This window comes from Ahaetulla prasina, chromosome 2, assembly GCF_028640845.1.
Source record: "Ahaetulla prasina isolate Xishuangbanna chromosome 2, ASM2864084v1, whole genome shotgun sequence".
Taxonomy (NCBI): domain Eukaryota; kingdom Metazoa; phylum Chordata; class Lepidosauria; order Squamata; family Colubridae; genus Ahaetulla; species Ahaetulla prasina.
This window is the reverse complement of record NC_080540.1, coordinates 199,957,094-199,984,534: the sequence shown is the minus strand read 5'-3', so window position 1 is coordinate 199,984,534 and position 27,441 is coordinate 199,957,094. Positions and strand designations below refer to the sequence as shown.

Sequence of the window (27,441 nt, the reverse complement as noted above, 5' to 3'; positions counted from 1 at the left end):
AGGTATTTTTTTCCCTAAGAAAACCAACTTGGTAGACCTGTATTTCAGCACCCTAATAAACAACCTAATATTTCCTTTCAGAATGACCTATTTTCTTTACATAACTGATGCCAACATCCATTAGCTTATTCCCAGCATCTCCCACCAGGCTGTCTAGACATTCTGTGATGTCTGAAACTTTGCATCATACAAGCCAGTCATCAGGCGATCAGTATACCCCTCACACACTCATAAGTATGTGCTTCGAATAATCAAATCCCCCAATATTTATTTATTTATTTATTTATTTATTTATTTATTTATTTCCTGACTTTATTATTTTTACAAATAATTCAAGGCAGTGAACATATCCAACACACCTTCCTCCTCCTATTTTCCTAGCAATGACAACAACCCTGTAAGGTGGGTTGGGTTGGGTTGGGCTGAGAGAGAGAGAGAGAGATTTTTTAAATTTTAAATTTAAATTTTAAACTTTTAATGGTAATTTTATTGGGTATTTTTATGGTCAATCGACGGTTTTAATTTGGCCTTTTATTGAATAAGTTTTTTAATTGTTATTTTAATATGTATATTAATTGTTTTAAATGAAGGCTGTACACCGCCCTGAGTCCTTCGGGAGAAGGGTGGTATAGAAGTTTGATAAATAAATAAATAAATAAATAAAGAGAGAGAGTGATTGGCCCAATATCACCCAACTAGCATTTATGGCTAAGGTAAACTCGGTAAACTTTGAATTCAATATTAGGCGCACCTTCTTATTCAGAGGAGCATCTTTAATTTAAGAGGATATTTGTTTATCCCTCAAAGAGATAATGCTTCCTACAGGTGCCTCTTCCTCCTGAGACATTCTCCCATCCTGAGGACTTTATTTCTTTGTACACTTTAGGCTGCCCATTTCCCAGAAACACTAGATTGCAAACAATTACAAGTTAACAAAAAAACCAAACATATGAATGCCCTTCCTCCAAAAAACAGCAACACATAATCAAAGAAAATCAATCCAGCAGAAGCTCAGCTTTCACTCTGTCCCCGAGCTTGGAAGAATAACTTCCGGGACATCATCAGTTTTATTCTCAAAGTCTGTCAAAGTATTACAACTGAGCCTCCTCTCTCTGCCTCTCCCAGCTTTTTCCAAACTAGCTATCTTGGATTTGAAGAAAGGACTTTATTTCATAAGGCCCCGAAGTTCACTTCATTGATTGCATACCTATGACTTCAGTATAATACACTGAGTAGTCTTACACTCCTACTGGCTCTCTAACAGTATATATGTGCTTATTTGTTTGAATGTATTTAGATGGACAGTCAAGTTCCTTAAAGTATCGGGGGTGTTGAATGTCCCAATCTCCTTTCAATGATGTCAGATTCACAAGTCAAATTTCACTGCCGTTTATAAAAGAATATTGACACTATCGTCCCTGGGGCCATGTTGCTTCGTCAGCTGGGGTGGGTCTCCTGTGCTCAGCTCGGATCAATTTACCAGGATCATTGAGTTGATTTGAAGCACTGAATCGATTTTGATTTGACACTTGGAATTGATCTGCATTGGGTTGATTGGATGTAAGCAAATTCAATTGTGAAAGACATTCAATAAAAATCAACGTGAAGGTTTCTGATTTGATCAGACAGCTCTAAACATTGCTTCAGAAGATGCTTTTGAAAATTTGATCATTTGCCTTTGCACTAAATCTTCAGGTTGAAACGACACAGCCCTACTAGTTAGGTGTTAGGACTGTTGTAGGAAAGTAGCAGGTGCTCGAGCAGCAGAATCAAAAGAAGAAACTGCTGCCTAAGACCTTGGAAAGTTGGATGGACCATCATGATTAGAAGAATCAGTGATCTGAGACAGTTTGACTTCCTGGCAGTGACTATGTCATGCTGACTTTCTTGTGTCTTAAGCACTTCTAATCTTAATGCATCAAAAGGGACAGCAGCTTGGTATAGTGCTAATAGAACAATCTCTTCCTATTTCAGTCTTGAGATTTTATTTTTCTGTAGACCAGTTTATCCTGGGAAAAGCTGATTGAAAAAGCAACACTTAGGGACAATATTTGTGGATGTAATAAGAATGTGAAGCATGGTATGGTCCAGGTTGTCCCATTGTATTTCTGGGTGTTCCTCTGTTGTTCTGTCTTCTTTATACATTGTGTTTGCCCAATATACTAAAACAAAAAGCTGATTAATAAGTATGTGATATATAGCCACCATAGTCCCTTAGCTATTTTGAGTTAATGTATCACACAAATTTAAAACAGCCTTTATTTTTTGTTCAATTTAACAGGCATTTAAGTATAAATTTAAATACCAGTTCCCACATAACCAAAATGGCAGCTTGTTGAGGTTCTGGTTGACAGTGACACCAAAGTAAAGGGGCCACTATGTGCATTTGTTATTTAGGCCTTTTGTAAAGCCATCTGCACATTTCATCATTGTTGCCATTTGGTATCATTTGTCTACTGAGATGCAAACCACAGCCTGCCTCTACAGCTGTTTCTTTGGTTAATGGTTTTCTTCACCAACACTATTAGGTGCTATGAGCAATAGCAATATCACTTAGACTTATATACCACTTCATAGTGCCTTACGGCCCATTCTAAGTGGTTTACATGATCAGCATATTGAGCCCCACAATCTGAATCCTCATTTTACACAGCTTGGAAGGATGGAAGGCTGAGTCAATCTTGAGCTGGTCAGGATCGAACTGCAGTCAGTCAGCAGAATTAGCCTGCAATACTGCATTCTTACCACTGTGCCACCATGACTCTTATATATTAATAGATCACCTTATAGTTTACGATTAGGTAAATCCATGCCGTGAGAAGTTTTTCTGCATTTCCAGACTTCATTACAGTACCATTTTATACCGCACCAACAGATCCTTTATGTAGTCCATCGCCTGGGCTGATGTATATTGCAATAATCCTGTACAATTCCTGTCTGCCAAGCCAGACACAATCCAGCTCTATTGACTGTAATGCTACATTAAACAATCTCAAGGGCCTTTGCTATGGTGCAGTTCTCCTATCTTAGGACACAGTAGCTTGAGTTCTTTCTTTCATTACGTACATGTATACATATACTTCTTATGAGCATATCTATCTATCTATCTATCTATCTATCTATCTATCTATCTATCTATCTATCAATCATCTGCCTGCCTGTCTATCATCTAGACCAGGGGTAGTCAACCTTTTTATACCTACCACCTACTTTTGTATTTCTGTTAGTAGTAAAATTTAGTAGTAAATTTAGTAGTAGTAGTAAAATCCTTATGATTTATATTGATATATTGACCATCAATTGTGTTGTAAATGTTGTACCTTGATGAACGTATCTTTTCTTTTATGTACACTGAGAGCATATGCACCAAGACAAATTCCTTGTGCGTCTAATCACACTTGGCCAATAAAATTCTATTCTATTCTATTCTATTCTATTCTATTCTATTCTATTCTATTCTATTCTATTCTAACCACCCACCAGTTCCATAGTAATGGTGATTTATAAAGTAGGTTGTGGGGGGGGGTGCCGGCTACCAGCTCTGCTTGTCTGTTACAGCTGGGTGGTGTGGGGGGAGATGCACAAGCTATTCTGGGACGAGGCTCTTGTGTTTGCAGTCGCACTATAGCATCATTTAGTTTCACTTACGTAACGCGAACTAAACTTATGCGCGGGCGATACAACTAGTATATTTTCAGAAATTTAAATTGTCACCGGGAATTTTATGAAAACCTAATGAAAATGTTTTTAAATAATGCTATGAAAAATTTTTAAAAAGTCAATTAAATACAAAAAAAAGGAAAGTGCTTCAGTATCGGACAAAACCCCTACCGCCCACCATGAAAGCTGGCACACCCACTAGTGGGCGGTAGGGACCAGGTTGACTACCACTGATCTAAGCTATCATTTCCTTTTGAAAAGGAAGAAGTGAATTCTATATTCTAAAATCTGACTTCTCTGGAGAGCGCCATTTTCTGAAGGGTTGGGCTAAAATTTATGGCTTCTAACCAAATTCAATAAGGGCAGTACTGAACTAAAACAAACAAGCTGATGAGAGCTGGTAAAGCCAGGTGAAAATATAACCACCAGGTATTCTGGTACAGAAATCCCGTGCTGAGTCTTGTTTTCCCTCATCTATTAAAAAGGCTGATGGGAACCATTTCAGATTTCTGTCACAGGATTATTTTCCCATTCTGCTGCAACAGAATCTAGAAATTCCATCGTTCCAGTGAGCAGTTAATGGTAAATGAGGCAGTTACTTGATATGCTTTCACTTTCACACACAACTTGCTGGTTCTCCGCCCTCAAACATACGCCCTTCCCAATGGTGGGATTCAAAATAATTTAACAACCGGTTCTCTGCCCTAATGATTTCTTCCAACAACCAGTTCACCAAACTGCTCAGAAAGTTAACAACCCGTTCTCCCGAAGTGGTGTGAACTGGCTGAATCCCACCATTGGCCCTTCCTTAAAGCAGGGGTCTCCAATCTTAGCAACTTTAAGCCTGGAGGACTTCAACTCCCAGAATACCCCAGCCCGCAAAGCTGGCTGGGGAATTCTGGGAGTTGAAGTCCACCAGGCTTAAAGTTGCCAAGGTTGGGGACCCCTGCCTTAAAGTGCTGTTCTTTCCAACTGCATCGTAACTTCCTTTAAAAAAAAAATCACAGTGAGACTTGAAAACTAGTTCAACAATCCCAGATCAGCCTCTCTCCCTGTTGCCGGAAGAGACCATTTGGGATCAAGGTATGGTGTCTGTGGGAGCAAAGCGGCTGCACTGCTTTCCGAATTAGATTCTATTTGATAGGAAGTGGAGCCCTCTGCAGACTCTCGTTGCGAAAGAACTTTTCTCCAGGGCATTTGCTCGCATGCTTACTAATGCTTCACCTCGACAAGGGCAGTGCAACATTTAGCTTGTGCAGAACAGCCTTTCTCCAAAGGCGAGAACGCGTGGTGCTGAATATAGAGGACTGCAGCATTCCTTGCAATTGAACGAATGGGGGGTGGGGGGGAGGTGGTTTTAAAGTGTGACTGATGCATCATGCATTTAATAAGTCCCAGTGCATCCTGCAGGGAGGTGATGGGACAAAACGCTGACAGATTTATTTCCAGTATCAGATGGCTCCATTATTAATCAGAGACGGTACCTACCAAGGGAAGGCACATAGGATGAAAGCTAAAAATAACCTGGAAGGAAACAGATGGAATTTCTTTCACCTTTTTCTTTAAGGTTTTAAAACTCTGTGAAAAATAATTGTCAATAACAGCTTGCCTATGTTTCGAATGTATGTTTTAATATATTGGCTAAAGGCAGGTGAGATGTCTGCTGGGGGTGATAAACAGAGACCAATCAGGCGCAACCTTTACATCTCCTTCCCAACAATGGTGCAGTACTGCTTTTGCCTCAAGCTCATTAACCAAAGCATATAATTTACCCAATGGAACGTATACACACACACACACACACACACACACACACACACACACACACACATATATATGTAGGTCTTTGGTTATTTGGGTTTTCTCCCGCGTGAAATTGGAAGTGTCTTGGTGATGTTTTGACGAAGTCTCATTCGTCATCTTCAGGCTTCAGCTTTGTGCTTCTGGGAGCAATGTGTGATTGCAGCTGTTTCTTTGCTCCCAGAAGCATTGCTCCCAGAAGCACGAAGCTGAAGCCTGAAGATGATGAATGAGACTTCGTCGAAACGTCGCAAGACACTTCCAATTTCACACGGGAGAAAACCCGAATAACCAAAGACCTACATACAAACACTCGCGAAAACCTCAGAAAACTTATATCTATCTATCTATCTATCTATCTATCTATCTATCTATCTATCTATCTATCTATCTATTTTCTGTCCTTCCCCCCCTCTGAGTTTGGATAAATGGCAAGGGCATAATAGGAATAACAATAGCACTTAGACCTATGTACCGCTTCACAATGCTTTACAGCAGTCTCTAACCAGTTTACAGAGTCAGTGTATCTCCCCCAATAGTCTGGGCTCTCATTTTACCGACCTTGGAAGAATGGAAGGCTGAGTCAACCTTCAGCTGGTCAGGATCAAACAGGTGGCAGTTGGCAGAATTTGCCTGCAGTACTGCATTTTAACCACTACGCCACCCATGGCTCTTAGTCCCAACTCTACAGCTTTGCAAAAAATTGTAGAACAGCTGGCTTAAGTTGATGTCCAACACAATCTACCTGAAAAGCATTGGGCCCAGAAGATGATCCCAAGGATCCCCTAAAAAGGTAAAGGTAAAGCTTCTCCTCATACATATGTGCTAGTCGTTCCCGACTCTAGGGGGCGGTGCTCATCTCCATTTCAAAGCCGAAGAGTCAGCTCTGTCCAAAGACGTCTCTGTGGTCATGTGACCGGCATGACTAAATGCCTAAGGCGCACCGAATGCAGTTACCTTCCACCAAAGGTGATCTTTATTTTCTACTTGCATTTTTAATGTGTTTTCAAACTGCTAGGTTGGCAGAAGCTGGGGCAAGTAACGGGAGCTCACCCCGTTACGTGGCACTAGGGATTCAAACCACTGAACTGCCAACCTTTCGATTGACAAGCTCAGCATTTTAGCCACTGAATGACCACGTCCCTTTTTAAGGATCCCCTAAATATCTGTAATAGATCCAAGCAATTTGTGTTCTTCATAAAATCTATTACAAATATTTAGAAGGATCCCCTAAATATCTGTAACAGATTTTATGAAGAACACGAATTGCTTGGATTGCTAAAGATGGAGATCTTTTATTCTCGGTAGAGAATAAATTCTGCATAGTGCTGTTGCCCCATAAACTTCTCGGTGCTTGCAAGCTGGTTGCACATACATAATACAGTCATCTTAAACTAAGTGAAAAGCATTGTGGGTTGTGGTTGGGGCTTAAGTCTTTTGCAAACACAGTTTACTCTTGGCTCTTGCGGTGACTCCTGATTTTGTTGTGCTTTTCATACTTTAGCACTTGTTTCTTTCATTCACTCCTCGCACCTTCACCAATTGAGCATTCTAATGAACATTGTCCAGAATTAGAATTAGAAATGGTTACCATGGTGGTTTTTTGCATGTATAAATCAGGGCTTTCCTTTCCGATTAAAACAATGGTCCTTAGCTAGAGTTAAATCGGGACAGTTATCCATTGCGGAGTTTCAGAGATCAGTTAGGCGGAGTCTAAGCATTACAGTGCCAAAGTGGCTTGGCCAGTTCATAAACTTCGAAGTGTGATCATTCAGAGATACTGCATCTAAGACTATTTACTGCATCTCTTTACTATTTAAAAAAAAAAAAGGATTCTGATGCATACGTAAACTTAATTCATCAAAATCTACATTCAGAAGCGTAATGAATATGTTCAAAATACATTTCTCTGAACTTCAGAAATGATGCAATGAATCTGTTCCTAAACTGAAAGCACTAAACCACATTTCTGTGGTTACAACTAGCCAAGCAGTAGTTTAAACCTAGGTTTCCTACAGTCAGCTTATAACTACATTAAGAGTGTTATTGCAGATTCTGTTACTGGTGGAAAGAAGCTTCAAATAAAAAAGGCTTTATTCTGACCCTACCCCCGTCCGCCCTCTAGAATTGCAAGAAGCATGAATAGAGAGCTTGGCATTAGTAGCTTAATGCTCCTACATGGCACTAGCATAGAAAAACTGACTGTGAGTAATTCTTGGGTGGAAATGGTTAAATACAAGATCCAGTTTGGTGTAGTGGTGAGAAGGCTAGAAGCAGGGATGAAATCCAGCAAGTTCTGACAGGTTCTGGAGAACTGGTAGCAGAAATTTTGAGCAGTTCGGAGAAACAGTAGCGGAAATTTTGAGTATTTCGGAGAACCGGTAGTGGAAATTTTAAGTAGTTTGGAGAATCAGCAAATACCACCTCTGGCTGGCTCCAGAGTGGGGTGGGAATGGGGATTTTGCAGTATCCTTCCCCTGCCGTGCCCACCAAGCCACGCCCACAGAACTGGTAGTAAAAAAAATTGGATTTCACCACTGGCTAGAAGACAAGAAACTGTGAGTTTTAATCCCACCTTAAGCATGAAAGCTGGCCGGGTGACTTTGGGCTAGTCACACTCTCTCAGTTCATGACATTAGATTCAAATGACAAACTGGTCAGTCGGTTCTTCTTGCAAGCAGTCTGAAAAATAGTGGATCCTGCACTTGTAGGAAAAACATTAGGAAGGCGGGGGAAAGTAGTTAAATGGATCTATATATTCACTAGCAGCACCAGAGTTTCAAAGTTCTATTGATAACAACAAAAAATTAAATAAAATACTGTTGCTTTATGTCTATGGAGTTTCTCAGTCATCCAGGTCATGGTTGTCCCAAAGGTGGTTTTTCAAGAGGCAGCTGGATTTTCTGGTTTTTCTCTGAAGACATTTCACTTCTCATTCAAGAGGCTTCTTCAGCTCAGAGCTTAGATGAGAAACGAGAAGCGAAACACCAATTGGGTGGGTGTGGCCAACTGGGTGGGCATGGCCAACTTGATGCCACTTCCCAAACTGCTGGCATATTTCCTCTTCGCGTTGGGTAGACCGGGCCAAAGCGACATGGGCCTTCCCCTTACATTTTCCAGGACGGCCCCATGGGCTGGATCCGACCACATCGCAAGCCAGATCCTGCCTGTAGGCCTTGAGTTTGACACCCTGAGGTGTATCATCCACACACTGGAGGCTTATGGGGAGCCTTTTAACCTCCTATGAGAGAAAGTTATTCCCTCCTGCATTTACTCCCCCTGCATGTACAAAATTGGCAACCTTGTGACACAGAATGGTGGTGTTGTGTCTTGCCCGCTCTCACCGCAGCTGGGGCCTTCTTATCTGCTTCCAAACGCTGAGGAATGTCCTAGTATGCCTCCCGGCCCCAGCCCTGGCTCCATGCCCAGATAGGAGGAAGCACCTCCCGGCCCCAGCCCTGGCTCCATGTCCAGACAGGAGGAAACACCTCCCGGCCCCAACCCTGGCTCCATGCCCAGGCAAACGGAGCAACTAGACCCCTCCCCCTCCCCCACAGCATGTGAGCCTGAGGGAGGTCAATTACCAACAGCTGCCGACTGGAGTGACCCTCGCTTCAGAAGAATTGATAGGCGGCGGTGTCAGAAGGAAGGGAGGGGCAGGCCTGGATAAGTGCTGAGTCATGGAACCACACCCCATGGCCTACTATAAAGGACCTGCTTTCTGGCATTCCCTGAGTCAGGCAAAGTCTAAACATATCTTGCTGAAGTCACTTTCTGGTCTCCTGCCTGCCCTGAGGACTTTGCTAGGACTTTGGCAGAGCTGCAGAGGCACGCCTGATTCGGATTTCCCTGACCCGGCCATCAGCGGAGGAGTGGGACACGACAGGTGGACTGAGTTAAGCAGGGACCATCCCATATTCTTATGACCTCTTGGAATGAGGTCATTCTTGGCATTTGTCCCAGGATTGCTTGCGAACAATCCCCTCCCTGTTTCTTCAGACTAGCATTTTGCATTTTGTGCAATCTCATTGGCTGGCAGACTATCACAGCTTGGCTGCACACATGGAATGGAAAAGGTGTAAAATTCAGGAGTCCTTTTAAAATTTTGCCTACACATTTCTTCTGTAGAGAAAGCTATTTCTCTCTTACAGCAGGTGGGGATGTGTCCTTGAAAGTCTCAAAAGTTTAGTGGTTGAAGCATCAGACTAGAAACTGGGAGACTGAGAGTTCTAGTCCTGCCATAGGAACAAAGCCAGCTGGGTAACCCTGAGCCAATCACATTCTCTCAGCCCTAGGAAGGAGGAAATGGCAAACCACTTCTGAAAAACCTTGCCAAGAAAACTGCAGCGACTTCTCCAGGCCATATCCAAGAATCAGACATGATAGAATGGAAGGGTGGGGGTAAAAATGGACAACATAAATGAAATGCATTAAACAATTACAATTTTAATATGTCTGTGAGTTAAATACAAGAATGATATCTTTATATGTTATGAGCCAAAGATAAGAATTATAAAAGAGAAGCAGGTAGGGTGCAACAAAGGGGGGAAAAATGCCAATTGCCTCTGTATTAAAACTCCTTTTATTCTGAAATTCTAGCAAGAAATTTTTGCAGATCAAAGCTGCATTCCACATACCTTCTCCTATTAATGAGGGGCTTGGAGCTGAAAATTATTCATATCTTTTCCCTCTCTTAACAGCTGAGCGGAGGCGTTCTCTCGGCAAGGACTACCATCCCCTCTGCCTGAAGTGCCACCACTGCAAACGGCAACTCACTCCTGGCCAGCACGCTGAGGTACAGAGCAAACCATTCCATCTGTCTCCTTCCGTAACTTGTGATACCCTGACAGCAATGTCTCCTGAGAGAGGGCTCCGTTTTCAAAGGCTGCCTAGAATTGGCTTGCCAGCAAAGATTGCTTTCATCTTTTGGCTTGGAGACAGGGAAAGGGGCACCGGCAGGAAAAATACGCAGGCTAGAGTTAACTTAAATCCAGCAGAATGGAATGTGGATGTGCAGTGGTGTGTGTGTGTGTGTGTGCAGCATATTGCAAGGGGAACCTCGGTTTGTTTATATCTCTACATACACTGCATCTTCATGTATGTCACCCAGAGACTCAGATCAGTTTTGGCTAAGATGCCAAGTTTTCTGGAGAGATTTTTCTTTCACTCCTCACTTGCATACGAGAAAGTAAAAGCATGATTGGGGAGATCTAACTGTTGTCACACACACCCCTCACCCTTAGGTAGTTCTCAGGCTGTCTGTTTCTCTTGGTTTTTGGAAGGCAATTGGATGTCTAGAGAACTATGGCAACTCCCCCGTGTTTTGTCCAGTTCATTCCTTCATGAGCTCTGCCCCCCCCCTCCACTCTGATTCATGTCGCTTAGTTATGGTTCAGTGGGCAAGTGGACTGTGATGGAATGTGGATTTCACTTGATTACACGGATAAAGAGACTAATTACAGTAAAGGCCTATCAAGTTTGACAGCAGAGGGAAAACTCAAAATAGCTCCAGTTCTGCTTAATCATTCTGCAATGACAAAAAAAACCAGAATGCCATAAAAACCAGGTAAAGGTGCCCTCAAGTTAGTCGACCCCAGGTGACTATATGGACACACCCATGCAGTTCCTTGATAGCAGTGGCGGAATTCAATTTTTTTTTACTGCCGGTTCTGTGGGCGTGGCTTGGTGGGCGTGGTGTGGCTTGGTGGGCGTGGCAGGGAAAGGATACTGCAAAATCCCCATTCCCTTCCAATCCTGGGGCAAGGATATTGTAAAATCTCCATTCCCACCCCACTCTGAGGCCAGCCAGAGTTGATATTCGCCGGTTCTCCGAACTGCTCAAAATTTCCATTACCGGTTCTCCAGAACCTGTCAGAACCTGCTGAATTTCACCCCTGCTGTTGTGGCTGCGCCCCCCGAGCCGGGGCCCCTGCCAGAAAATGACTCGGAAAGTGAGGGGGAAGGGCCATCAGGACTTACTCGGGAGCACCGGCTTCCCTGGCTCAGCTCCAGGAGCCAGAGGCAGGCCAGGTGGAGGAGATAACAAGGCCTCCATCCCCTGACTCTCCCCCCACCCCCAGGCCATGTCTCCAGACCCGGCTGACGGCAATCAGGCCTGGCTGGACCATAGGTTTTGTAGGCAGGAGAGGTGGGAACAACAGAAGCAAGAATGGGGCAGGCCTAGGAAGTGCTGACACACCCCACAGGATATAAAAGCAGCAAGGACTGCTATACCCCTTCGTGGCAAGCAAATCAACTGCTTAACTAGAGCTGAAGTACTGTTTGTTCCTGGTTGACTCATCAACATCAAGAGAGATAACAGAGACACTTAGCAGTCGCCGCTAGTTTGCTGCCAGAAGCTGATAGTTGCCGGCTAATTAAGTCATCGCTCAGACTGAGGCGAGGGGGATAGAACACCTGCTTGATAATAATAGGCACATGGTTTGCCTTTTTCCTGTCGTTGTTTTTAACTTTGCCATCTGACCTACAATTCTGAGGTTTTCTAGTGGTCTCTATCCAAGTACTAATGCTTACCTGCTTATTAGTACTGATGATGTTACCTAGTTTGGGCAATGAAACATCTGCAAGGAAACAACCAAGCTCAGACAGCACTAAGGACCACTCAATCTTGCTTACCTTCCAAACCCAGACAAGGTTGGTCTTGTACGTCACCTCAATGGAATATAACAATGGAAAAGACGCACGGGCAGGTAGCCAGGTAGTTCCAAGCTGCCTCTAGCAAGAGACACATTTGCTCCCACTAAAATCTTAATGTCTTCCTCTTAAATTATCCTGTTGGGTTGAGACACAGTTGTTGGAACTGGCACAAGTTAGCAATAATAGTATGTTGTTTTCAATGATGCTAAGTTGGAGCCAATGATGCAGAAGTTCCAATGCAGCAGCAATAAATTATCTCTTATTGGTTCGTCAGAAAATAGGGCCAGAGCCAAGAAACAGCATCATTCCATTTCAGGAAAGGGATCTGCGAAGGATTGACTCCTTCTGTTGGGTAACAGGAAAGGAGAATCGATTCCAATGTACTTCCGTTTAGGGCGAATTCAAAGCATCAAATTAAGCTTACTGTCATTGTAAAGTGGTTTCCTTAAGAATGTCTGATCCGGTTTGCAGCATTAAATCAAGTTTTCTGCCTGGGATGCATGAACAATTCATAGACTATAAAATGGCCCTGACACAGCAAGTGGAGAAATAGTATCATTTCAGCCACATTTAAAATGCTTTGGGAAGAGAAGCAAAAATATGCGCACTGAGCACAAAGTTGCAAGACCCACTTCCTGAAATTTACTTTTCACAGCCTTCCCTTAAGTCTTTTTTCTTCATTGGGAAAGCTCTAAATCTATGTTTTTTCAAACTTGTTGAGCATGCTGGCTGGGGAATTCGGGGAGTTGAAGTCCCCATGTCTTAAAGTTGTCAGATTTGAGAAACCCTGGCTTAACTCTAATACTGATATTATTCATGGAATCATAGCACATCTATTTCGAAGGCCTGAAAATACATAAGGTGCACCCTTTGATCCCTTCCTTTATTTCCTTAATGTAGACCAGGGGTTGCTACTAGTTTGCCCCAGATCGGGCGAACCGGTAGCGGTAGCAGTGGGAGGTTCCACCCACCCACCCAGACGCTTCTGTGCATGCGCAGAAGCATCACGTGCGAGCAAACGCGCGCCCGCAAGCAAACTGGTAGCAATGGGTTTTGAAGCCCACTACTGCCAGGGGTGTCAAGCTCAATTTCATTGAGGGCCACCTCAAGGTTGTGTTTGACCTTAGGGGGCTGGGGGGGTCATGGTCAGGGGGGGCGTGGCCAACTCAACATCACTAGTGTGATCAAATGCCGCTTTTGCTAGTAATTTGTTTTGCTAGCACTCTGCCAATGAAAACGGAGCTTGTGTGGGCTGCGCTTGGCCCTCCCGGTCTCCATTTTCAGCTGTGACGGCCTCCTGTAGCCCTCTGCCAGTGAAAATGGAGCCCAGGAGGGCTGCGCGTGGCCCTCATGAGTTCTGTTTTCCCTGGCAGAGGCACTGTGGGCCGATCCTTCACTGTTTCCAGGGTGGCCCCGCAGGCCAGATCTAAGCACCCCACGGGCCAAATTTGGCCCTCAGGTCTTGAGTTTGACACCCCTGCTGTAGACTATTTAAGTCCATTGATACTGTTAGTTCAAGTTTGGGTAAACAGTGACTACCAATAAAGGAGAATACTTGTAGCTCAGGGTTGAAATGTGGGGTCTTTGGAGCTCCCTGAGCTTGGTTGTTTTCTTACCTAAACTAGGTAACATCATCAGCGCTAGTAGTGACTGAAATCCAAGCAATCCATAAATGCCCTTTAAGAGAATTTAGCTTATTTGGGGATGCTGATGGATAGCCCTTTTGCCATTTTGGGAGCTTCACTGGTCATACCCTGAACTTTTTGATTTGCTCATGAGTATGACTCCTTTGAAGTTGTTAGTTTATGTGGTGAGTGTGTTTTCTACATTTGATAGGGATCCCCCTAATGCAAATATCAGTTTCAGAGGAGGAATTTTCACTAAGATTGCAGCAAGGGAGGAAAGGGTTAAATTCACATGATATGATCTTGTTCATTATGAATGGCCTTAAGCTATGGATGTTATTTGCAAATTTTAGCAGGGCATGTTAAATATACAGAAGTTAACACTGAAGACAGAGGTAAAATGTCCAAGCAAGTTTTCAGAAATCGGCTGCAGAAATTACCTGGAGAGATGCTGCTTGTTCTCAGAGTTAGTAATGGAGGAGGGAGAACAATGTACTGAGCTGGTCTAATGTAACTTCCTAGGTTTATCTGGAATAAAGTAGATATGATCAAATTACAATGCACAAGCATTGCTCAAAAAGACCTGAAGTCAAAAAGATCTGTTCAGAAAGGAAACTGTTTATGAAGGCTGATTAACTGTCTTCCTTCTTACTGTTCTATCCAAGCCTTCTTCAACTTATCCTCCTCCAGATGCTTAGGTTGCTATTCTAAGAATTCACAACTGCCTGACAGGTTCAGAATGGGACAACTCGCCACGATCAACTTGTCTTGGCCAACTCACCAATGCCAATTTGCCATAGCAACTCAACACAGCCAGCTCGCCACAGCCAACTTGCCCTGGGACAATTCAACACGGCCAATTTGCCATGGGAAAATTCAGCACAGGACGATTCAACAATTTTATTTATTAATTTAAAATAATTTTTAAAAAAAATTATTTTTTGTTGTTCACATTTCATTTTGACCCTCCTTTTGCATCCTCTCTGTAATGATTCTAATTCACCATTTCTTCAATATTATGTAACTTTTGTCCTGTGGTGAGCTGGCCATGGTGAATCGGCCACAGTGAGTTGGCTGTGGTGAGTTCTCCCACACCAGGGGTCTGTAAGCTTGGCTCTTTTAAGACTTGTGGACTTCAACTCCCAGAGTTCCTCGGCCAGCTTTACTGACGGAGGAACTCTGGGAGTTGAAGTCCACAAGTCTTAAAATAGCCAAGTTTGCAGACCCCTGTCCTAGACTCAGCAGTTTTGTACAGGTACTCCTCAACTTACAACCACAATTGAGCCCAACTTTTCCATTGCTAAGCAAGGCAGTTGTTAAGTGAGTTTCCCCCATTTTATGACCTTTCTTGACACAGTTTTTAAGTGAATCATTACAGTCTTAAACATAAGTTTCTACACACATAGGAAGCTGGACCATGAACATTATTCTTTCAAGACTGCCACCCGTGACTCTGGCCAGATAATTAAGCTCAATGCCATCTATTGCCTAAAAAAACCAAATCAATAGACCAAACAGATGATGAATAATTTGTATTAGTTATTGTCACTTTCATTTTTATGATGGAGTTTGTACATAAGGCTTTATAGACTATGCATGGCTACTTTTAAGTAGCATCTCCTAACAACTTTTCAGTATTGTAATGTCTCATTAGTGTGTGTGTGTGTGTGTGTGTGTGTGTGTATAGACCCCTATAGACCATCTGGTTTATTTTCTTTGCTGTGGATTAGGAAATACAATCCAGAGCAGCACACATTTTTGAACTGTTTGGGTTGGACCCAGACTGTTCATCAATTACACATTAATGTCAATGATGATTTGAGCACTGAAGAGTAATTCACGAAATTTCATATCCAAAAACATGACTTCCCAATGATGGCAACCTGGAAATTGTTGCAAAAGACGATTGCTCTGTAGATCAACTCTTCATCAGGAAGCAGCCCCAGAAACCAAGGGGTCTTCCATTTTGACTCCCACAGTTCCTCAGGAGCAGCTTAAACACGATCCACTTGTATTCACTTTTGTTGATTCAAAAGCAGGAGCATGAGAGAAGATCACCACCTGGTCTGGATTGCTGCATAATTTAAAGCAAGAAAAATATCTTTGCCCTCATTCCTCATAAAGGCAGGAGGAGTGGGAGAGAAGAAATGAAAAGAAAAAAGGAAAAAAAACAAAGCAATCTGGCACTTTGGAAAGGAGGTCCATCCGTGAAGAGAAAATGGAAACTGGCATTTCAGCCCTGTTTGCTTTGCCAAGGCTTCTAAGAAGAAGATGCTGAGGAGAAGAAATTGGTTTTTTTTTCCTTTACAAGATCCTTTAAAGCAGGGGTCTCCAACCTTGGTCCCTTTAAGACTTGTGGACTTCAACTCCCAGAGTCCCTCAGCCAGCAGAGCTCTGGGAGTTGAACTCCACAAGTCTTAAAGGGACCAAGGTTGGAGACCCCTGCTTTAAGGTTCCTATACTCAGGAACCAGGAGGAAGGAAACCCTCTCCCAATGTAGAGTGAATTTATTTATTTATTTATTTATTTATTTATTTAAATGTATTTATTTACTTATTAAATTTATTAACTCTGGGTGGCTAATAATGACTTCACCCATGTTATCAGAGCTCTAGGCTCAATAGCAAAATCAAATCTTTAAGGCCTTGTGAAAAACCAGCAGGGGTACGGAGAATATAATTTCCACAGGATCTAAAGTCAGACAGCTGTTCCAGAGGAAGGGTGCCATACAGTGGGTGGGTTTCAATTTTTTATACTACAGGTTCTGTGGGCGTGGCTTGGTGGGCGTGGCTTGGTGGGCGTGGTGTGGCGGGCGTAGCGTGGCGGGCGTGGCTTGGTGGGCGTGGCAGGGAAAGGATATTGCAAAATCCCCATTTCCTCCCGATTTTCCCCATTTCCTCCCGATCAGCTGGGAAGCAGAGACTAGGTGGGGGCGGGGCTAGTCAGAATCTTTACCACCGGTTCTCTGATCTACTCAAAATTTCCACTACTGGTTCTCCAGAACTGGTCAGAACCTGCTGAAACCCACCTCTGGTGCCATAACAGAAAAGGCTCTTCGGGAATCCTGCCAATGGCACTTCCTTGCAGATAGGCCCCAGAACAAGCCTCACCTATCAGATCAAACCGGCTGTGTAGATACCAGTAGGGAGAGATGACGTGGTAAGTAAATCTTCCTCAAGGCAATCTGGTTTCCAACTGAAACATAGATTCGGAACCATTCCTCTTCCACTGCAGCGAGATGGAACTAAGTTGGCTTAGCTGCCAGACAGAAATGATGCTGTTGAACTACAGGGATATGTTATGAAGGCTGGGAAGAGGCACATTCAGACTGGTAAGATTTGCTACTGTAATCCTCTAATAAATGTAGTGTTAGCATTCATAACTTTGATTTCCTCCTATGGTCTACTTTGAAGGGCTGATATCAGTCTTGCCAGTCTGAACGTACCTCTCCCGTCCCTGCCTTTATCTCAAGGAGAACTAGGGAAGATCAAGTCTGAGATGTTTTCTCAAATTATATTTCTGCTTCAGACTCAGATTTCTCTTATCTGACCAATGTCTTGCCTTGGCTATTTCCTCCTATCCCTCAAGGTTATTCTCACAACCCCTTACAATCATGAACCCAGTACTGTTGAGATTGTAAACAGTACTTTTTCCTTTATAAGTAAGAAACTTCAGCATTTGCAAGTAGTGTAGATGATGGTAAGACTTTAACTCAAGATTCAGTCTTGGTTAGTATTTTATAAATTAAGAACTACATTCTGCCGGCACCAACACAATTTCTCTGGGCAAAACATACCCTGGTGCTAATGGTTGCTCCAGTGCTTTTCAGCCTTGAAGAATAGGCTATCCTGAATGGGCAAAAGGGTGGGACTGAACTGGCAAGGACTTTAACATTGTGCTGAGCTCAGAGTAAACCCTCCTGATAAAGAGAAAATAAAATACCAAACTAAAGTACAACCCCAATCTCTCAGTCATAACTGTTGGAATTCCTTACTAAGTTCTCAGCTTTTATCCTGTTTCCCCATGTAACAACGGCCATGTGTTTTACTCCGCATGATCACACCCACATCTTTCCCAGAATTTAAATCTCCTTAACAAGAACATTTGGGGGAGGCATAATGGCAGATCTCCTCTATCCCCTACATGGAAATGGTTTTACACTTAAGGTACATTGCAGGAATTTGAGAAAATGTTAATAATAAGAAATGGTAGAAAGGGGTGTCTTGCTAATTCATTGATTGGGGTTCTTTTTTCCAAAACACCCAAATATGTTGGACTGGCACATATGTTTAATTTTCTATTAGCACCCGAATTAAGGAAAATAGACTTCAAAGAGAAAACAAAACCTGGGTGGACTTCAAAGTGCCTGGAGTAGGAGGGTTCAGTTTAAACTTTCAAGCATCTTTTGGCAGGTGTATGGGTAATTTAGAGGAACAAAGTTCAAGTAGTGTCTGCCAGAAAAATGTGCATTATAATGTACACAGGTTTTTTTACAAGAGTTTTTTTGTTTTGTTTAAAAAGAGAAACCTTCATACTGATGTAGAAATAAAATGAAAAGGTGGAACAGTGAGAAACTGACTTGACAAATGTATCCATCCTACTCAGGTTGAGCAGATGGATAGCAAGTGTGTGCATGGATAATACTAGTACCAATCTTTCTTGCCAGAACTCCAGCAGGAGCATCTCTTACATCACAGACATGTTTGTTCCAGATTCAGACTGATTCAGACTCTCTTTTTCCCTTCAGTTGGCAATTTTGCTTTTAGCCCAGTGGGATGTGATACAAATTCCAATGATTTGGAGTACTTATGATCAGGATCCTATTGTCTATCCTCAGATATTATGCACTATCAGCATGCGGTACAACAGCCTCCATGAGATTAACAGTCCATGAATACCTTTAGTAAATATGCAACAACGGATCTTGTAAGAGGCATGCTGGCTCAGTGGCTTAATGATGTTGGAGATTATTTCTGCTCCAGCCATTCGAGTCCTAGCATTGCGTGGCGGGATGAGCTCCCATCGCTTGCTTCAGTTTCTGTCCACCTAAGGATATTCTATGCAAGTAGATAAACAGGTACCATTTCGGGGGGGGGCGAGCTGGTACTCTGTGCAGGCAGTCAGTTTCCTGCCCTCTGAACCTTCCTGGTTGTAAGTAATATATGGAATTATCAGACGAGGATGAGCTTGGATTCAAAATGATCCAAACCCAAAATGGTTTTGGGGAGTCAGGGGGCCTTGGATGATGCTATAGGAAGAGCCGCTTGTCTTTTTTTCTGGTGCAAAGCCAGTTCACCCTCTTGTGGCGCACCATGGGAGCGTTTCCTTCAACGGAGCTACTACTCTGCAATTGCTAATGTAACAATGCCATATGCTAATAATAATAATAACTGATCTTGTTTCTCGTCTTCTTTCACAGCATGATGACAAGCCTTATTGCACCCATTGCTATCTTCAGCGTTTTGGACCAAGAGGTAAATTTCAGACCTGGAAACCAGTTGCTTGTAATAGGAGAGGAACACTACAGAACAGGGGAAGCAGAAACAGAGCGCAGACAAGTAGTATGGAGTAAATAGAGATTTCAGGATTTCTTCTGTGTTCCCTCGTTATTATTTTGCTTGCTCTTTGGCTAAAAGATTGCTAATCTTGGGTCTCCTTTCCTGTCATATGTAGACTCTTTTCTTTGTAGGATGTAGGTAGTGAGATGCTGGGCTTTGCCCATCCTTATAATGTATTTCCAATAAATAAATCTCTTTCTGTTATAGTTATAAAACCTCCTTTAGTTATCATTGCTCAGGTCAAATTCCCATTAACAGGAATGTTCACGTGCACGTACACCAAGTTTCGACCTCCAGCAAGAAGGAGAGAAAAAATGTTGTTGATCAATGTTAAAAGCTGATTGATAGCTAGTTTCTAACAGCAGTTGTTGAAAACAGGAGGTTTACAGGAGGTATCAAAGGGGCTTTACTTCATCTTCACAAATTTTACCATTACAAACCAAAATGGCCAGTGCACTTTTCTTCAGAACTGCTCTTTTAATTAAAATGACTGGGAAACTGTTTGGATTCCCAAGTAGTTGTCATCCCTAAAGCCTCTATATTTATCCTGGCAGCATCAGTAAGAAAGGCCCATAGTAGAAAATCTTTGCAATTCTAGCGATCCTGACTGTGAGGAAGAGCCATATAAACGTACACACGTATATCCATTTTTCACCAGTCTGAAACTGGGCAAGTGTGGGAGGCATGGAGACAAGTGTGATTGTGCTCCTGCTCTCAAGTAATCACTTATATCCATGCCTATGTTCTTCGTGTCCTTGTTCCATTAAATTATGGCATGCCACTTGTGGATCTTCTAAGTCAGGGGTCTCCAACCTTGGTCACTTTAAGACTTCTGGACTTCAAGTCCCAGAGTCCCTCAGCCAGCAAAGCTGGCTGAGGAACTCTGGGAGTTGAAGTCCACAAGTCTTAAAGGGACCAAAGTTGGAGAGCCCTGTTCTAAGCCCTTATGCCTGATTAGTTGCATGCAAATGAAAATTGAATCAGGGCAAATATGAGGACTCTACGAAGGTAACTCAGTGTCAAGCGAGGCATCATTTGGATTGCTTTACAGAATTTATTGGAGGGCATGTTATGAATGATGTAACCTACTTCAGGTGACTGGATTACTTGTCTCCACCGTGGGTTGGAAAGAAAGTAATCTGCAGCAAACTGTTCGGTATTATCAGTCCATCCAAACTATTTCATAGAACTTTACTTTAAAGGTCTGCAGCATCTGGGTAGCTCTAATTCCGTCACTTCAGCAACAGTTCTGCTGGTAACAGTGAAAACCAAAAAGTCTTTTTAATCTACAGAAGATAAGATAAATCATTCCTATCTGTACTTCAGCATGGTCCAATGCCTTCCTTTTTTTGTACATAGAAATGGTGATGAAAAGGTGAGAACAAAGGAACTGCTAATTCTCTGTTCTTCATACAGATTATGGAGCTGCCGTTTTACTTAGCAAGCTCTTTCCAAACTTGAGATGTGTAGAACAATATACTGCTTTCCAGTTGCACTGTTGGGAAGCCCAGTCCTCAATCTCTCTTTCCATTGCTTAGGATCCTTTGTATGAAGAAAAATAGTCCAACAAATTAGTAGCAGCAAAGAAAGCTTACTTGAAAGAATGACAGATCCTTTTCAGAGTGTATTCTTAGCTTCTTCCAGAGTGGCGAATTTGGCATTTGATCAATCAAGTCAATTTCATTTTACAGTGCTGAAGTAAACAGAATTGAATTTTAGAAACCTTGTCCCAGTTTACAAGAATAAAAAGAAAGTTGAATATTCAACTTTCCTAAATTTATAATAATCCTTCCAGTTTATGCCCTTAAGTATAAGATAAAAGTTTGGTTATTATATTTTTTCCAAATGTCTTATACAATAGAATGGAATGGAATGGACTGCAGGGTGGAGTGGAGTGGAATGGAGAATGGCATGGCATGGCATGGCGTGGCGTGGCATGGCATGGCATAGCATAGAATAGAATAGAATAGAATAGAATAGAATAGAATAGAATAGAATAGAATAGAATAGAATAGAATAGAATAGAATAGAACAGCTATATTTGGCCAAGTGTGATTAGATTGTTTTAGGTTGTTTAGATTGGACTGTTTTAGATTATAAATCCATTATAGAAGCAATCTCTCAACTTGTTCTTCATAAATCACAGCTAAAAGATCTTTTTATATAAATTTATTAGCAATACCCACAATTTGTTATTATGCTAGTGGATGGCCTTTCCAGAAATTCTGAAGTTTGCCTATGATTCTAGGCTGCAAAAATCCATCTTGAGGTCAGGAACATGCAATCTTTCAAGATCTCCAAATGTCTTCATCCAGCTAATCGTTGTAAAAATCAGTTGGGCAGAAAGAAAAAACAACCTTAAGGAAATGTCCAAGTAGAATGCAAACATTCCAGTAATCCAGTGAATTCTATCCTGACATCATATTTTCAGAACTTTAAGAAATGTTTGGGGTTTCCCCCCCCCCAGGAATTCAGCTTAAATATTTGTAGTCTCTTCTCCCTTTCCCTCCCTCAAGCATATCTTGAGAGTCAAACAGTGGGAATAAGTTCTGTTACCATATGATTTTTCTATCTCTGGTCTCCTAGAATGGTTTCTTTTTTATCTCTGATGAGATAAAAAAAAATGAAATATTTGCATATTTTTCATGGGTTTTAAATTGGCTAAATTGAGAAAATATCCTCATTCATGCACATTTTAAATCTTACAGTAGTGTGTGATGTTTCCCTCAGATGATATGAATAATAGTGGGTTGCCAAGTTTATTTAACTTGATTTGTTTAATTGGACACAATAATTTGGTCTACTCAGTGTACTAAACCCAAACCCAAACCTTCCTACATTTTGATTTAGTATCATGTGCTAAGCAAAAATCAAAACATAAAATACAAATTAGATGGACATGACCTTATAGATGACTCTCACTCTGTCGAGGACTTGGAGTACTCATTTCTAAAGATCTAAGTGCCAGAGCCCACTGTAACAACATTGCCAAAAAGGCACTAAGAGTTGTTAACCTAATCTTGCGTAGCTTCTCCTCTGGTAATATTGTACTACTAACTAAAGCATACAAAACATTTGCTAGACCAATTCTTGAGTACAGTTCATCTGTCTGGAACCCGCACTGAACATCGGACATAATCGAGAGAGTCCAGAGATATTTCACAAGAAGAGTCCTCCACTCCTCTGCTCGCAATAAAATACCTTATGCCACCAGACTCCAAATTTTGGGCGTAGACAATTTAGAACTACACTGACTTCAGTCTGACCTAAGCATAGTACATAAAATTATTTACCACAATGTCCTACCTATCAATGACTACTTCAGCTTCAACCACAAGCAAAATATAGATACAAACTCAAGGTAAACCGCTCCAAATTCGATTGCAGAAAATATGACTTCAGTAACAGAGTGGTCAATGCCTGGAATGCACTACCTGACTTGGTAGTTTCTTCCCCAAACCCCCAAACCTTTAAGCTTAAACTGTCTACTGTGGACCTCTCCCCATTCCTAAGAGGTCTGCAAGGGACGTGCATAAGTGCACCTGTGTGCCTACCATCCCTGTCCTAATATTCCTTTTTTACTTAGTCTTTTCATGTATCCAAATCATGTTTATACTTTTAACTGTTGTCTTAAATATGATTGACAAATAAATAAATAAATAAATAAATAAATAAATACATACATACATACATACATACATACATAAATAAATAAGCATTCCTTTGCGCATGGCAGTAACTTTTGAGAATATGGTTACCAGATCTGGGCTGCAAAAATGCAAGTGATCAACACATGACAATAAAGTTTCTTGTATCCCTCTTCCATGTAGTGGTCATTTGGCTTTTTGGAACCCAGATCTAGAAGTTTTAAAGAACTGCAGTTTTGTCTTACCTCTCTTTTTTCTGCAAATGCAACAAATGAAAGCTTGCAAGAAAAATAAATATGCATTAGGATAACCTTTTCTTTTCTTTTTTTTTGTCACAACAATATACACAAGCATCAACATAAAATAACTACATATCATATAAGCATATATATGAGCAAAAGTATGCAATAACTATATTAATTTGATATAATGAAAGGAAACAATAGGACAGGAACGGTATGCACTTTTGTGCTCTTATGCACGCCCCTTATGAGCCATCACTGTTAACAAAGACTGAGCCAAAGAATGTGTTAAAGAGGTTTGCTTTAACTGTTTCATCATTACATTCTTTGCCGTTAGATTCTTTTAGTTGTGGGATGGATCTTGATTCTTTAAGTTTATTGTTCACAAAATTATAAAAAGCACGATTGGAATTTGTGCGCAGAAGGTCTTCTTCTTGCTTGGTGTGGTAAATGGTGCATTCAGTTTTTATTTGGTTGTCAATATTTCTGTAGCGGTTTTTGAAATTAGCTACATAGTCCTTTTTGTTTCTTCTCCAGAGGGATTTTTTTTTTTGATTGAAGCTTTTTTATTGATATGGGTAATTTGCTTTTTTTGATTTTGGTGGTGATTTGTGGTACGTATAGTTTAGTGATTCTATTGATTTCAAGTAGGAAAACTCTATAGTGGTCATCAGCAGTAATACAGGTTGAGAACAGATTTTGCCAGTCAAGAGATGGGAGGTCGTTTTTTATAAGGTCATAGTTGGCTTTTTTGAAATTGTAGTTAGGAGTACTATTATTATAACGATTTATGTGAGGGCGTATATTGAGACAAAAGTCTATCATGCAGTGGTCGCTGTTGGAAAAGGGTTCTTTTATTTATAGTCCATAAATTGAGTTTGTGTTATTGCAAAAGATGAGGTCAAGGCAGTTGTTGAGTCTTGTATTGTTAGTTACTAGTTGTTCAAGACCTAGGTTTGTAACAGCATTGTATAGTATAGTATGGATTGGTTCAGTTGTACATTCATTTGTTATCCAGTTAATAAAAGGTAGATTTAGGTCACCCAGGAAGATAAGAGGATATGGGCAAGAGGTAGCCCATGTTAGCAGTTTGGTTAACATATTTGCATGAGCAATGTTGTAGTCAGGGGCTCTGTAGCATATTAAGAATCGCAGTGTGGTGTTAAGGGACAGGTTGCATACAATAGTTTCAGGAAGAGAAAGTTTATGTGCAACTTGAATATTTTTTAGGTTCAGTGGTTTTTTGTAAAAGATAGCCACTCCACCACCTCTGCGGTTTTCACGATCTGATCGAAAAACTTGATACTCTTCGTTTGAAATAATGGAGTCAGGGAGGGATGAGTTCAGCCATGTTTCACAAACAAATATAATATCAAATGTACCATTGTTTAACAAGAGGATAAATTCAGGCAATTTGTTTACAATACTTCTTGCATTTATTAATTTACATTTAAGACCTGCAGTGTGTGGTGTTGAAGAGGTAAGGGGCGTGCATACCTAGTTTTGACTGATAGTTGATTGAGGGTTATGTACAACAGGTGGTTGGAAGAAAGTTGGTTGAGCAATGAGTGGTTGATCATTGGGTGATTGGAGGTTTTGTACGGGTAATTGGAGGTTGGTTAGTTGATCGACAGTTGATTGAATGGATGGATGGATGCCTTGACTGTTGGATGGTTGGATGCTTTGATTGAAGTGTGATTGGGTAATGGCTATTTGATTATAGGTTTTTCTTTTTATGCAGTCAGCACGGTAATCAATGTAAAGGTTGGTTTCACCTTCTTCTTGCCGTCATTTGAGTTCTGAACGAAGTTCACGGGATCTAATATGTTGTAGGAATGATAGGTCAGGTCTAGCGCTAAGTTTGTTGAGGCTGAGGTTGTTTCTGGCAATTGTATTTATAGTATAGATGAAATTTCGTTTGCTGGTTTCATTTTTGCAGATGACTCTTCTTGAGATCATAACATTTCCTTGGAAAAGTCTTTGTGCTATGTAAAAATGAGGTGTAGATGATTTGGAACAGGTCAGTGACAACTTGTAATCTAGGGAAAGACTTATATTTTCTTTGTTTCATTCAATTATTGGCAGCTATTGAATGTTTCAAGAATTGTGAATTGCATTTTATTCACACACACACTATACATGCACACACACATTCCAATACAGTTTAATTTTATGTATCCCTTGTGAGATTAAACTAGCTTTGAAAAGCGGGAGTAAAGGAGAACTAATAGCTTTAATCATATGCTTCTACACTATAAGACCAGAAGCTTGTCATTATTTTTTTTTCACTTTTCCCCTGTTAATTGCCAATATTATATTTTGCAAACTTTCTGCAAAACTGAGCCAGTGTAATTTCCTAGAAAGGATAAATTTTGATAAAAAAAGAATAAAGAAAGTGATACAAATTAGGTTTCTGGTACAACATCTTTCCTGGCATGTGTCTATATTTTAATTGTCTAGCTTCTTTCTTTCTTTATTTATCACATTTTGGAACCCGTCCATCTCTCTCACAGAGGAACTCTGGGCTATGTACAATAACATATTAAACCATAAAAAAAAACTCATCTAAAAGTTACAAATTTTAAAAAGAGGCAAGAATGATTAAAACACTGTTTAAAAATAGTTAAAAGGTAGATGGCTGGGGCTTTCAGTCTAACCTATGAAGGTTAAATGCTTCTTTATCAATCCATCCATCTATCCCTAACATAAATTTTTCTTTGTTTGTTTGTTTTAAGGAGCAAGACCTTCAAGATTGCGTTCATCCTTTGGTGCTTCTACTTCCCGAGTTCCAGCACAAATCTGAAAATCCAGCTAGATGCCTGGCTTTTGTTATGCTGCAGAAGTAGCATTTTATAAAACAATATGCCAAGTTCACATTTAAAGGACTTTATCTCTGGGTTATAAATATGAGTCCAAATAAGTTGAGACAGTTTCTCGAAGAGTGTTAACGCTACAGCTGCTTCGGATAGCAGCTGTGATAAATACATTTTCAATAGGTTGCAGTTAATATCTGCAAAAAAGGTACTATCTTTTGATATGTGCAGTGTTTCAATGAACAATTTAGTTCTGGGCCTTTTAGTCAGCATTACATCTTTTTTCCTTTTCATTCAGAAATGAAGCAAAAAAAAAAGTTGAATGCACATCTCTTGGCCCAATTTCACAATCAATCCAGGTAGTCATAGGCCTATTCATGTATGTGCTGGCGATGGGAAATATGAATTGAGTTTTCATGTTCAATATATGTTTAATGTTTCATGCAATATTTTCCTAGAGGTTTGAACATGAGCTCTAGGAACATGAGGTAAACATCAGCAATAAGAACATGCCGAAACAAGTTCTCCATTGTCCCTAATTCATATAATTGGCATTCTGTCATTAGCAACCACTTATGGGAACCATAGGTTTAATCCATGCAATCCTACAGTGTAAGCACTAAACCCAGCATGATTTACTTTTGAGAAAATGTACTGCATTATGCTGTAAGATAATCCTCAGATTTATATATAATGAAACTACATCTCACTATAAAGAACTAATGGCAATCAAGCCACATTTCCAACACAAATATTCACTTTTTTGCTGTTGCTTTCATGTATTATGTCAAGAGGTTTCTCAACCAACCAACCAAGGTAGTTTTCCATTGACAGAGTGGTGTGCTTTTTATGTGGAATAGACTTGATACGATTTGACAGCTTTTGAGATTTGAATTGAGTTTTGATCGATCAATCTATTGTTCACCCCCTTGAGTGTTTAAATAAGTAGAAATTCGGGCATAATTTTATACCAAATAAGGAAATAGTTTGAGCAGGTACTGTTACTTCTGAGAGCCCAGATCTACATGATCACCTTAGGTAAATGAAGGAATAAATGTATACTCCTCCAAAAAAATATAACTCTTGTCTTTTGTTGGTGTGTGATGGAATCAATCTACTATCCTAATTTTTTCCCCACTCATATATTTGAAGATGTTTCTTAGGAACACAAAGAATGACAGATAAGAAAACCACCACTCAGAAATAATGAGAACTGAAGAGGTATGGGTATGGATATGGATATGGGTATGGATATGGATATGGATACGGGCAGTGGTGAAATCGTCCGGGGATTGCCACTGGTTCACTGCCCGTGCATGCGTGGTGTGTACCAAACGTGTGCTATGCATGTGCATGCGCAGTGCACACCAAAAGTACTCAGTGCACGCCAAATGCATCCTTCACGCGGAAAAAGGAGGCTTAACAAGGTAAGTAGAACA

At 41.0% G+C, this 27,441-nt stretch overlaps 1 protein-coding gene across 1 annotated transcript in view; it reads left to right on the top strand.

Annotated features, from left to right (window-relative positions):
- Positions 1-27,061, top strand: part of LOC131191334 (cysteine-rich protein 1-like) — a 67,311-nt gene extending 40,250 nt beyond the window's left edge. Inside the window, exons 2-4 of the mRNA XM_058169369.1 lie at positions 10,161-10,255; positions 19,162-19,216; positions 25,925-27,061. Of these exons, the coding sequence (XP_058025352.1) occupies positions 10,161-10,255; positions 19,162-19,216; positions 25,925-25,992 (218 nt within the window). The 3' untranslated portion in view covers positions 25,993-27,061. The remainder of the gene's footprint in view (positions 1-10,160; positions 10,256-19,161; positions 19,217-25,924) is intronic.
- Positions 27,062-27,441: the final 380 nt, after the last annotated feature.